The following is a 14,695-nucleotide window of genomic DNA, read 5'->3' as shown; positions in this document are numbered from 1 at the left end:
ATTCCCTTTTGGGGTCGCGGGGGGCGCTGGCGCCTATCTCAGCTACAATCGGGCGGAAGTCGGGGTACACCCTGGACAAGTCGCCACCTCATCGCAGGGCCAACACAGATAGACAGACAACATTCACACACTAGGGCCGATTTAGTGTTGCCAATCAACCTATCCCCAGGTGCATGTCTTTGGAAGTGGGAGGAAGCCGGAGGGAACCCACGCAGTCACGGGGAGAACATGCAAACTCCACACAGAAAGATCCCGAGCCTGGATTTGAACCCAGGACTGCAGGACCTTCGTATTGTGAGGCAGACGCACTAACCCCCTCTGCCACCGTGAAGCCCAGGTAAGTTCATCTTTGTTCAATTATCCTACTTTCCAAGCAGTTCCTGAATTGCGTCGCTAGATGGCAGCATTTTCCCAGTTACAAGTCAAATTTGAGCAGCCAATGGTGCTCCCGCTTCAGATAGAAATATAATCTTCGTCCAAATTGACACATTTTGCAGGAGAGTAGACTCTACCACGGCCACTTTATTAGGTACACCTATAGGAGACAATGTCTGATGTAAAAATGGAGTGACTAGTCAAACACACACACAATGTAATTGCTAAATAACCTAACAATTATATTGTGTTAGTCCTGCCAATTCAAATGTGAACATTTGAACGCTTTTATGACGTCATATGTGGCATGCATTTTCTAACAAGTCTTTCCATCCTCCTTGTCTTTAATGCAGCCAGTAAAACTTTTGATTGGTGCCGCTTAATATTTAAGTTTAATTTTCACCAAACATTTATCTTTTTGAGGGTGTTACGCCTGCTTGAAATGGACTGATTTTTCTTATTCGCATATCCATTGCTTCCTGCAGAACTTTCATTATCGCAAGTGGAAATATTTGAATATTAATTCCTAGAAATCTAGTTCAAAATTGTTTTTTTTTTATTTTTTATTCATCAGACCCTTTCCATGCTAAAACGACTTGCTTATCCTACTAGTGAAGCTGGGATAAACTCCGAAGGAACAAGCGGTAGAAAATGACGGATGGATTCTAAATAACAGCCATCACAAACAATAATAATACAAAAAATTTGACTTTTTTAAAGGAATATACGCATCAGATTTCAGTATAATGAGATAAGCAAATTGTTAAAAATAAACAAAGTGTCCTTTTAGTAAAAACAAGCACTGTCACGTGATTGTTTTTTTTAAATCAGATTAATAAAACATCTAAATGTGGATTAATCGTGATTAATCACAGTTAATTACTTTCTTACATTGTGTCCATCAACCTAAAAAAAGACCAATGTTTTGGCACAAAATATGCAATTGCATTAAATACATGTATATTTTTTTTCTGTCAATGGAGAAAACTAATACATTTAGCAATAAAATATAAAACACTTTAATGACACATTATTTCCAGGCTTTTGAGGGCCAAATAAAATGATGTGGCCCCTGAGCTTTGAGTTTGACATCAATTAATCAATCAATCAATCAATGTCCACTTATATAGCCCCAAATCACCAGTGTCTCAAAGGGCTGCACAAACCACTACTCGGTAGGCCCACATAAGGGCAAGGAAAACTCACACCCAGTGGGACGTCGGTGACAATGATGACTATGAGAACCTTGGAGAGGAGGAAAGCAATGGATGTCGAGCGGGTCCAACATGATACTGTGAAAGTTCAATCCATAATGGATCCAACACAGTCGCGAGAGTTCAGTCCAAAGCGGATCCAACACAGCAGCGAGAGTCCCGTTCACAGCGGAGCCAGCAGGAAACCATCCCAAGCGGAGGCGGATCAGCAGCGCAGAGATGTCCCCAGCCGATACACAGGCAAGCAGTACATGGCCACCGGATCGGACCGGACACCCTCCACAAAGGAGAGTGGGACATAGAAGAAAAAGAAAAGAAACGGCAGATCAACTGGTCTAAAAAGGGAGTCTATTTAAAGGCTAGAGTATACAAATGAGTTTTAAGGTGAGACTTAAATGCTTCTACTGAGGTGGCATCTCGAACTGTTACCGGGAGGGCATTCCAGAGTACTGGAGCCCGAACGGAAAACGCTCTATAGCCCGCAGACTTTTTTTGGGCTTTGGGAATCACTAATAAGCCGGAGTCCTTTGAACGCAGATTTCTTGCCGGGACATATGGTACAATACAATCGGCAAGATAGGATGGAGCTAGACCGTGTAGTATTTTATACGTAAGTAGTAAAACCTTAAAGTCACATCTTAAGTGCACAGGAAGCCAGTGCAGGTGAGCCAGTACAGGCGTAATGTGATCAAACTTTCTTGTTCTTGTCAAAAGTCTAGCAGCCGCATTTTGTACCAACTGTAATCTTTTAATGCTAGACATGGGGAGACCCGAAAATAATACGTTACAGTAGTCGAGGCGAGACGTAACAAACGCATGGATAATGATCTCAGCGTCTTTAGTGGACAGAATGGAGCGAATTTTAGCGATATTACGGAGATGAAAGAAGGCCGTTTTAGTAACGCTTTTAATGTGTGCCTCAAAGGAGAGAGTTGGGTCAAAGATAATACCCAGATTCTTTACCGTGTCGCCTTGTTTAATTGTTTGGTTGTCAAATAGAGTTGTATTATTAAATAGAGTTCGGTGTCTAGCAGGACCGATAATCACTAACATATAAGTAGATTGTGTGCATGTAAATGAAGATTAATTAGTTGGAAAATGAACCCCGCCTTCCGCCCGGTTGTAGCTGTGATAGACACCAACGCCCCCCACGATCCCAAAGGGAATAAGCGGTAGGAAATGGATGGATGATCAATAACTGCTAATTCCCAATAATTATGTTACTTTTTATACCGTAAATATGTTCCCTTATGCAGTATTTTAATTTCATATACTAAAGTACATATTAGGACCATATCTGTGGACAAAGATGAAGATTTAGAAGTAAAACGAGATGGGTTATATGTGATTGGATATTGTTTATGTTACCGAACCTTTCTCATGATTTTGTTGGATTCAATTCCACACAAGTCGGCCAATGTTGATTTAGGGGGTGTCAAACTCATTTCAGCTCAGGGGCCGCATGGATGGAAATCTGTGCACGCGTGGGCCGGACTATTTAAATCAGGGGTGTCATGAAAAAAACTGCTGTTCTAGATGTGTCCACTTGATGTCGCAATCGCAATTATTTGTATCTTTCTAATCTAGATATGTAAGAAAAAAACAAGTTAGTGCACCAGTCGAGGTAAATGAGCAAACTACATAAATAACATCCTGTAATTTGATTTTGTTATTTTTTTTATCCTGATAGATTGAAAATTATTTGACGGATGAACATTATCACATTATTTATTCAGAAAGTATAAATAACGATGTGGACGTGGGGCGTGGCCTGCAGTCCTGCAACAAAGCAGGGTGTGCCAGGAATGAATTTGAGATCAGCGACAGGTGCGTAAACGGCCCACCTGGGCATGCTTATCTAATCACCTGTCGCTCTGTTAAAGGCAGCAGCCCGGGAAGGAGAGAGGGGTGGTTGATGGTGGAGCACCAGAACATGCGAGACTGGCGAAATGACAATTGCTAAAAAGCACAAAGACAATTTATTGCAAAATAGAATATTCTCATAAAACTGGAAGAGCCTGGCATGTCGGTGATCCGAAAAACCCGGAAGGGCACATTTTCCACACACGACAAATAAAGATAGAATACTATTAGCCGCAAACGGTTTAGCTCGGTTGGTAGAGTGGTTGAGGGTTGCAGGTTCGATTCCCGCTTCCGCCATCCTAGTCACTGCCGTTGTGTCTTTGGGCAAGACACTTTACCCACCTGCTCCCAGTGACACCCAAACTGGTTTGAATGTAACTTAGATATTGGGTTTCACTATGTAAAGCGCTTTGAGTCACTAGAGAAAAAGCACTATATAAATATAATTCACTTCACATGTAAGTGTAAAATAAATCCGGCAACATTATGATTTGTACATTTTCAGAATGTGCTTGTTCTATTTTAAACAAAAGAAACCAATCTGTATTTGTCTTTATTTTAAAGTTATCTTGTCGTGATCTTACCAGTCCAGCCCACATAAGAGAAGATTTTTTCTCCATGTGGCCCCCCGTCTAAAATGAGTTTGACACCCCCGATTTAAATCATGGCATTAAAACTAAAAAATAATGACAACTTGAGATTTGTTTTCTTTGTCTTACTTTGGCCAAAAATAGAACAAACACATTCTGAAATGATTACAATAAAATGTAGAAAAAAATACCTGGCAGCGGTAAAGTTTAGATCCATGAAGGAAAGAAGAAAGGAAATGAATGTTTATGAATACATTTAAATATGCATAAAAATGTGTTTTCTATTTTGTTTTTTTTCAATGAATTATGTAACATCACAAACTTTTTCCAAAACACAATATAAAATGTGAGATACAACAGGATAATGCATACATTTATCATTGGTTTTCGAAATGCTTACAAAAAAGTGGGACCCCAAAAATGTACTGCGGGGCCCCATTTTTATGACTTGATTGGGTCCCTGGGACTCCATTTTTAAAATCCCTAGGATAATGAGGTGGCGACTTTTCCATGGAGTACACAGCCTTCCGCCCGATTGTAGCTGAGATAGGCACAAGCGACCCCAAAGGGAATAAGCGGTAGAAAATGGATGGATGATGCATCCATTAATCATTTGTTTACAAAAAAGTGGGACCCCAAAAATTTACTGTGGGACCCCATTTTTATGACTTGATGGGGTCCCTAGCACCCCATTTTGAAAATTCCTAGGATAATGCATACATTTATCATTTACGTATTTACAAAAAAGTGGGACCCCAAAAAATTACTTTCGGATCCCATTTTGATGAATTGAGGACCCCATTTTAAAAATTCCTAGGATGATGATGTACATTCATAATTTCTTTAAAAATAAGTGGGACCCCAAAATTTTACTGTTGGACCCCTTTTTATGACTTGATGGGGTCCCTGGGACCTAATTTTGAAAATTCCTAGGAATATGCATTCATTTATCAGTTGTTTAAAAAAAAGTGGGACCCCATTTTGAAAATTTCTTAGATAATAATATATATTTATAATTTGTTTACAAAAAAGTGGGACCCCAAAAATTTACAGCGGGACCCAATTTAAGGACTTGATGGGGACCCTGGTACCCCATTTTGAAAATTCCTAGGATAATGCATACATTTATCGTTTATTTACAAAGAATTGGAACCCCAAAAATTTACTCCGGGACACCATTTTGAAAATTCCTTGGATGCATGCTTTTATCATTTGTTTACAAAAAAGTGGGACCCTCAAATAAATACTAAAGGACCCCATTTTGAAAATTCCTAGAATAATGCATACATTTATCATTTGTTTACAAAAAAGTGGAAACCCATTTTTATGACTTGAGGACCCCATTTTGAAAATTCAGAGGATAATGACATTTATCATTTTTTTTTACAAAAAGGTGGCACCCCAAAAGTGTACTTTGGGACCCCATTTTTATGACTTGATGGGGTACTTGTGACCCCATTGTGAAAAAACCTAGAATAATGCATACATTTATCATTTGTTTACAGAAAAGTGGGACACCATTTAGAAAATTCCTAGGGTAATATACAATTATCATTTGTTTACAAAAAAGCGGGACCCCAAAAGTGTACTGTGGGACCCCATTTTTATGACTTGATGGGCTCCCTGGGACCCCATTTTGAAAAAACCTAGAATAATGCATACATTTATCATTTGTTTACAAAAAAAGGGAACCCATTTTTATGACTTGAGGACCCCATTTTGAAAATTCCTCGGATAATGACATACATTTATCATTTGTTTACAAAAAAGTGGGACCCCAAAAATGTACTGTGGGACCCCATTTTTATGACTTGATGGGCTCCCTGGGACCCCATTGTGAAAAAACCTAGAATAATGCATGCATTTATCATTTGTTTACAAAAAAAAGTGGGACACCATTTTGAAAATTCCTAGGATAATATCCATTCATCATTTGTTTACAAACAAGTGGGACCCCAAAAGTGTACTATGGACCCCATTTTTATGACTTGATGGGGTTCCTGGGACCCCATTGTGAAAAAACCTAGAATAATGCATACATTTATCATTTGTTTACAAAAAAGTGGGATCCCAAAAGTGTACTGTAGGACCCCACTTTTATGACTTGATGGGGTCCCTGGGAGCCCATTGTGAAAAAACCTAGAATAATGCATACATTTACCATTTGTTTACAAAAAAGTGGGACACCATTTTGAAAAATCCTAGGATACTATACATTCATCATTTGTTTACAAAAAAGTGGGACCCCAAAAGTGTACTGTGCGACCCCATTTTTATGACTTGATGGGCTCCCTGGGCCCCCATTGTGATAAAAACCTAGAATAATGCATACATTTATCATTTGTTTACAAAAAAGTGGGAACCCATTTTTATGACTTGAGGACCCCATTTTGAAAATTCCTTGGATAATGACATACATTTATCATTTGTTTACAAAAAAGTGGGACCCCAAAAATGTACTGTGGGACCCCATTTTTATGACTTGATGGGCTCCCTGGGACCCCATTGTGAAAAAACCTAGAATAATGCATACATTTATCATTTGTTTACAAAAAAAAGTGGGACACCATTTTGAAAATTCCTAGGATAATATACATTTATCATTTGTTTACAAAAAAGTGGGACCCCAAAAGTGTACTGTGGGACCCCATTTTTATGACTTGATGGGGTTCCTGTGACCCCATTGTGAAAAAACCTAGAATAATGCATACATTCATCATTTGTTTACAAAAAAGTGGGACACCATTTTGAAAATTCCTAGGATAATGTACATTTATCATTTGTTTACAAAAAAGTAGGACCCCAAAAGTGTACTGTGGGACCCCATTTTCATGACTTGATGGGTTCCCTGGGAATCCATTGTGAAAAAACCTAGAATAATGCATACATTTATCATTTCTTTACAAAGAAAGTGGGACACCATTTTGAAAATTCCTAGGATAATATACATTTATCATTTGTTTACAAAAAAGTGGGACCTCAAAAGTGTACTGTGGGACCCCATTTTTATGACTTGATGGGGTCCCTAGGACCCCATTGTGAAAAAACCTAGAATAATGAATACATTTATCATTTGTTTACAAAAAAGTGGGACACCATTTAGAACATTCCTAGAATAATATACATTCATCATTTGTTTACAAAAAAGTGGGACCCCAAAAGTGTACTGTGGGACCCCATTTTTATGACTTGATGGGCTCCCTGGAACCCCATTGTGAAAAAACCTAGAATAATGCATACATTTATCATTTGTTTACAAAAAAGTGGGACACCATTTAGAAAATTCCTAGGATAATATACATTTATCATTTGTTTACAAAAAAGTGGGACTCCAAAAGTGTACTGTGGGACCCCATTTTTATGACTTGATGGGGTCCCTAGGACCCCATTGTGAAAAAACCTAGAATAATGAATACATTTATCATTTGTTTACAAAAAAGTGGGACACCATTTAGAACATTCCTAGAATAATATACATTCATCATTTGTTTACAAAAAAGTGGGACCCCAAAAGTGTACTGTGGGACCCCATTTTTACGACTTGATGGGCACCCTGGGAGCCCATTGTGAAAAAACCTAGAATAATGCATACATTTATCATTTGTTTACAAAAAGGTGGGACACCATTTTGAAAATTCCTAGGCTAATATATATTTATCATTTGTTTACAAAAAAGTGGGACTCCAAAAGTGTACTGTGGGACCCCATTTTTATGACTTGATGGACTGCCTGGGCCCCCATTGTGAAAAAAACCTAGAATAATGCATACATTTATCATTTGTTTACAAAAAGTGGGACACCATTTTGAAAATTCCTAGGATAATATACATTTATCATTTGTTTACAAAAAAGTGGGACCCCAAAAGTGTACTGTGGGACCCCATTTTTATGACTTGATGGGCTCCCTGGGACCCATTGTGAAAAAACCTAGAATAAAGCATACATTTATCATTTTTTTACAAAAAGTGGGACACCCTTTCAAAAATTCCTAGGATAATATACATTTATCATTTGTTTACAAAAAAGTAGGACCCCAAAAGTGTACTGTGGGACCCCATTTTTATGACTTGATGGGGTTCCTGTGACCCCATTGTGAAAAAACCTAGAATAATGCATACATTTATCATTTGTTTACAAAAAGTGGGACACCATTTTGAAAATTCCTAGGATAATATACATTTATCATTTGTTTACAAAAAAGTGGGACCCCAAAAGTGTACTGTGGGACCCCATTTTTATGACTTGATGGGCTCCCTGGGACCCATTGTGAAAAAACCTAGAATAAAGCATACATTTATCATTTTTTTACAAAAAGTGGGACACCCTTTCAAAAATTCCTAGGATAATATACATTTATCATTTGTTTACAAAAAAGTAGGACCCCAAAAGTGTACTGTGGGACCCCATTTTTATGACTTGATGGGGTTCCTGTGACCCCATTGTGAAAAAACCTAGAATAATGCATACATTTATCATTTGTTTACAAAAAAGTGGGACACCATTTAGAAAATTCCTAGGATAATATACATTTATCATTTGTTTACAAACAAGTGGGACCCCAAAAGTGTACTGTGGGACCCCATTTTTATGACTTGATGGGCTGCCTGGGAGCCCATTGTGAAAAAAACCTAGAACAATGCATACATGTATCATTTGTTTACAAAAAAGTGGGACACCATTTAGAAAATTCCTAGGATAATATGCATTTATCATTTGTTTACAAAAAAGTAGGACCCCAAAAGTGTACTGTGGGATTTCATTTTGACTTGATGGGGTCCCAGGGAACCCGTTTTGAAAATTCCTAGCACCAACACTGATGGAGTATTGGTGCGTGCAAAAAGGCAGCAGGCGGCTGTGGCCTGCGGGCCGGTTCTAATGCTAATCAAATCTCATCCCGGGGGCTATAGATAAATTCATTTTGCCCCTGATCCGGCCCGCGGGCCTTGACTTGGACACCTAGGGAATAAATATCCATATTGTCTTTTCAGCGAGCAGGAGTCAAATATTTCGGCACATTTGGCTTTGTGTTCCCTTTTAAGACTAATTATGTAATGAACTGGCAGGTGATTATGGAAGTGGGAAAAAAAAAAACTGAATAAATGTGCTCCTCTTTCAATCTAATTGGATGACAAGTGTCCATGACAAAACGCCCCCCCCCCCCTCCCCCACACTCTTTCACCCCCCCCTTTACCAGTTTCCTCCAATCCCACGTGATCATCCCTCCGTCCAATCACAAGGACAAGAGAGGCTTTTTTTAAAAGCAGGATGTCATCTTTTATGTCATCATTGTGTCTGTGGAAGCTCAAGCAAGTTCACCTCCCTCTCATCACAGGATACTTCTGGAACTTTTATCTATTTTTTTAATGTATTTTTGATGTTGCTGCATGCCGGTTGTCTCCGGTTGTCTGTATGGTGATCCTGCAGGTGTTGGAACTAAGCGCTGATGGCAGGTGCACAAGAGAGCCGCCAGTCCCCGAAGGACGCCATCAAGTTCTCCATCAAGAACCTGCTCAGCACGGAGGACCACAGGAGCCCAGGATGCAGGCCCAAAAGCTCCGTGCAGGGCGGCCCGTCCAAGGGGCTTCTGGAGGGAAGCTTCTTCTCCCGGCTCGCCGACTTGTCTCTGCCGGGCTTGGAGCTCCTGCCCCCGCCGCGGCTCGGCCTGTCCGCGGCCCCTTGGTGGTACCCCTACAGCCTCGGTGCTCATCTCAAAGCTGCAGGTAAAACTTGTTTTTTTTTTTCTCGTAACTTTTCCAATTATCCATTGCTTTTTGCACATTTTAGTTAGTTTTTTTTCTCCATTTTGATTGTTTTGACTTGAACAACTCTTTAAATGTTGTTCATCAACATCTCCATCAACATAATTCTAAAAACAAAAACATGTTAAATAAAGTACAGTAAAAAAAACACAAATATTAAAAAAAACTAAAAAAAAACACGAAAATACAATTAAATAAGAAAAATTAGGCTTATCCAAAATATACTAAATTATCCCAATAAAGAACATTTTCAGGGCTTTTTTTATTTTTTTTTAACAGCCGACATTCCTATCAATTACGTCATATTTACATACACGGGGCGGCATAGCTCGGTTGGTAGAGTGGCCGTGCCAGCAACTTGAGGGTTGCAGGTTCGAATCCCGCTTCCGCCATCCTGGTCACTGCCGTTGTGTCCTTGGGCAAGACACTTTACCCACCTGCTCCCAGTGCCACCCACACTGGTTTAAATGTAACTCAGATATTGGGTTTCACTATGTAAAGCACTTTGAGTCACTTGAGAAAAGCGCTATATAAATATAATTCACTACACTATATATTTGTTGTCTGCCCTAAATGTCAAAATATTTTTTTGTTTATATCCCAACTATGCCATCCATCCATGTTCTACCGCTTATTCCCTTTTGGGGTCGCGGGGGGCGCCGGCGCCTATCTCAGCTACAATCGGGCGGAAGGCGGGGTACACCCTGGACAAGTCGCTACCTCATCGCAGGGCCAACACAAATAGACAGAATAATTATAATAATTCCAAAATATAAATCAGATAAAGAAAAAAAATGATCCGAAATAAATTAATATAAACATATAAATAATAATTTTAAAATATATATATATATACACATATAGGTAATAATATTTTTTTTATTTTTTGAACAGTACAATCACTAAATGTGATATAGTGATTTTAACCCTTTTCCAAGATTGTATTAATAATTTGAAGTCATTAATCCAATAGGATGATTTTTAGGCTTCACTTTCATCCAAAAATAGCTTGCAACATTATAATACGATCATTTTTGGGTCGTTATCCTTCATGAATACAGGAAATGAAATATCACACGAATGCATAAAAATGTCAATTTGTATGCAAAATAATCCATGTTGCACATTTTAACATCGGCATTGTGCATGGTTTGAAGCAAAGTTAAAGGAAACAATGACTTCCTATACTCACTAAAAAAAATGCTGGGTTATTTTGATAACCCAATTTATGAGTTGCTAGTGTAAGGTTAAATTCTGGAGTTATTTTAATGAATAGCAATGCATTTTGGGGGTTTTATAAGGGTATTATTCTAACACATTTTTGGGTAAATGGCTTTTTTTTTTCATTAAAAAGTTACTTTTTTTTTCTTGAAGGGAATTTTATTATGGATTAATATCATTAATATTATTTACAGTCACCCAACATTATTATGTTAGTATACCTCAACTTTTGGGGTTAAATAATTCAATCCAATAGTTTGGTGGGGAATAACCCAACATTAGGTTATATTAACTCAACTTTTTGGTTAAATAATTCAACGCAAAAGTTGGGTTGAAAAAAATTAACCCAAAATGTTGTGTTAAAATAACTCAAATAAGGGGTTCGTCCTTTTCTGAACCAGCAGTTGGGTTAAAATTGGGTTGTTGTTTTTTAACCCAACATGTTTTAGTGTGTACCTTGCATGTTTTACATTCAACACTTTGCACGCATCATTTTAGAGCTATACCTAAAAATCTAAGTGAATAAAACAATAAAGTCGCAACTATCTTTAATGACAAATTAACTTTAAATTCTGGGAAATTTAATTCTGAATATGAATTGTGTGTGTTTTTACATATTTTTGATAACTGTTACTGTAATTCCATATGGCCGTCCTTCTCAAGTAGTGTGGGACACACACACACACACGCTTTATCAGTATCAATTTAAATCGTGCTCATTGCAGCCATCAATCCTGACTTCCTTATTTTGATTTTTTTTTAAATCAACACAAATTGTTTTATTCATTTTTTGTTTTGTTATTTTGATAATAAATTTTAATTTATTATGGTTTATTTAGTTTATTTACTCGTATTTTCAGTATAAAATGGTTCAAGTCGGTCAAAAAAAAATTATGGTTTGAATCTTTTTTTTTTTAAATTATTTTGGACAAATTGATGCACTTTAAATCTTTCTGTTACAGACTGAAAAAATATATATATATATTATATTTTGTAAGTTGATCTATATTTCTTTCTTGTTTATAAGGATGCAATTTTATGCAGAGGTGTACTTATAACAATTTTATAGACAAATACAGTATTTATAGTTGGCGGAGAGTGGATGAAGGCACAAAGTTATTTTTTGTATCTGGTTGGGGGGGCAGAGGAGGGGTTGGGGGTGCAAAACAAAGTAATTTACATATGGCAATATGAAAAAAATATATAAGTATTCCAGTTTTTTTTTACTTGTGGCCCCACTTTGCGCGACAGAGTGCATGTAAAATGTCAGTTAATCTATGACAGGGTGCCTCATGAAATTTACAGCACACATATTCCCTTCCCCTTCCTGCTCTGTCACTGTCAATATAATAATAGCAGAATTTCCATTGTAATTTTCGCAGCTTTAATGCACCATAGAGGGATTTTCAAACTGTGGTAAGTGTACCACTATTGGTACAAGGGCTCCATCTAGTGGTATTTCAAGGAAATCATTGTTGACGATGTTTGTGCGTTGTGTATAAGGCTACAGTGGTCAAAACACATATGTATATTAATTGTTAATGAATACTTGGCCTTACTATGCTACTGTATTTTAATGTTGGTCATTATGATGGTACTTGGTGAAAAAAATTGCACTATATCAATCATTGGCTGTTAAAAAAAACCATTACTGTAGTTTTCATGATTTTTGGAAAATAATTAAACTTATTTTTACAAATGTGTTATTTAAAAAAATATTTTTAAAAATATTTAAAAATAGTTTTTTCTTCCTTTTTTAAAATAAATGTTTTAAAACAATGAGAAGCATTTTTACAAATTGATTCGTTTTAAAAAAAATAATAAAAAAATATTTTAAAATAATATTTTTCTTCTTTTTTTTAAATAATTTTTTTAAAATTATAAAACGTATTTTTACAAATTGATTCGTATTGAAAAAGTGAATTAATTTAAAATACTTTTTTCCTTTTTTTAAATCATTTTTGAAAATTAAGAAACATATTTTTACAAATTGATTCTTGTAAACAAAACGTTTTTAAATTATTGAAAAAATATATTTTTTTCTTATTTTTAATACATTTTTGTGAAAATCCTTGTACATATTTTAACACATTTTTCTTAGCTTTTATAATTATTTCTAAGCACAATTTTTTTTTTTTTCTAATTTGAAAATTATGAAAAGTATTTTTACAAATGGATTCTTGTTGTAAAAAAATAATTTAAAAAAGTATTGGAAAATACTTTTTTTTCCTTTTTTTTTTTAATCAATTTTTTGAAAATTATAAAACGGATTTTTACAAATACATTCTCATTAAAAAAAATTATGAAAATATTTTAAAATACTTTTTTTTTTCCTTTTTTAATACATTCTTGAACATCAAGAAACATATTTTTAAAAATTGATTCTTATACACAATACGTTTTTAAATTATTGAATTTTTTTTTCCTATTTTTAATCAATTTTTTAAAATCCTGAAACGTACTTTAACAAATTGATTCTTTTTTTTTAAAGTTTTATAAATATTTAAAAATACTTTTTTCTATTTGTTTTATAAATTTGTGAAAATTATGAAACGTATTTTTACCAATTGATTCTTGTTAAAAAAAAAAGTGTTAAAAAATATTAAAAAGTATATATTTTTTCCTCCTTTTTATAATGCATTTTTTAAAATTACCATCCCATTTGCAATCATGATGAATAACTCACGATTGGGATGTAATCCATTTTTTTGTGCATCCCTGTTACTGTGAAAGTAATACAAATATTAGCCGGTAATTTATTGTAAATTTACAATACATGTGGTTTAATTATGTCAAATTTGTTATTTTTTTCATCCCCCAAAAAATTTGAGTAAAATGGTTAAAAAAATAGACTGCGAATTTTGATACATAGTGTATTTAATCTGCACATAACCACACTGTAGTTTTGCATGATATTTGGAGGCATGAAAGCAACTTTTATTTCACTTTTGACTATCTTGCAGGCTCAGACAAGGAGCAATTGCTGCTGCACGACAGGCGCACCCCTGACCCCCCCAAGAGTGACCCCAAAGAAGAAAGCGCAGAAGACGATGAAAGCGACCTCGACGAAGCCAAGACGAAGGACCCGGAGGACGACTGGACGAGGAAGCCTCATGACGACGATGCCGGCGACCCCTTGGACTCCGCGGACAAGAAGCCGTGCAGGAAGAAGAAGACCCGCACCGTGTTCTCCAGGAGTCAGGTGTTCCAGCTGGAGTCCACCTTCGACATCAAGCGCTACCTGAGCAGCTCGGAGAGGGCCGGCCTGGCCGCCTCGCTGCGCCTGACCGAGACCCAGGTCAAGATCTGGTTCCAGAACCGCAGGAACAAGTGGAAGAGGCAGCTGGCCGCGGAGCTGGAGGCGGCCAACATGAGCCACGCCGCGGCACAGAGGATTGTGCGGGTGCCGGTGCTGTATCACGACAACGGAGCACCGGAGAGCGGCGGCAGCCCGGCTGCAGGCTCCCCCGGAAACCAGACGTCTTTTTTGGCCTTTTCCCACCACATGTACTATCCACATCCGCTCCCACTACTGAGGCCTGTCTGACACTTTCTATATCATCCTTTAATGTGCTCTTCCTTCATCTTTTTCTTGTTGTTGTTGTTGTTATTTGTCATGAAATGCTCCAAAGTGCTTGAATATATTTTCATGTGCAAAATTGTACATAATGTA

The 14,695-nt window shown here is 36.9% G+C and overlaps 1 protein-coding gene across 1 annotated transcript; it reads left to right on the top strand.

The window, feature by feature from the left end:
- Positions 1 to 134: 134 nt before the first annotated feature.
- Positions 135 to 14,695, top strand: hmx3b (H6 family homeobox 3b). The gene is made up of 3 exons (XM_061907595.1): positions 135 to 337; positions 9,467 to 9,762; positions 13,986 to 14,695. Exons 2-3 carry the CDS (start codon positions 9,486 to 9,488, stop codon positions 14,567 to 14,569), a joined length of 861 nt encoding a protein of 286 aa, XP_061763579.1. The 5' UTR covers positions 135 to 337; positions 9,467 to 9,485; the 3' UTR covers positions 14,570 to 14,695.

This window comes from Nerophis ophidion, linkage group LG08, assembly GCF_033978795.1.
Source record: "Nerophis ophidion isolate RoL-2023_Sa linkage group LG08, RoL_Noph_v1.0, whole genome shotgun sequence".
Classification (NCBI taxonomy): domain Eukaryota; kingdom Metazoa; phylum Chordata; class Actinopteri; order Syngnathiformes; family Syngnathidae; genus Nerophis; species Nerophis ophidion.
Note: the sequence above shows the minus strand (reverse complement) of the source record. Positions and strands in the feature narration are given on the sequence as shown.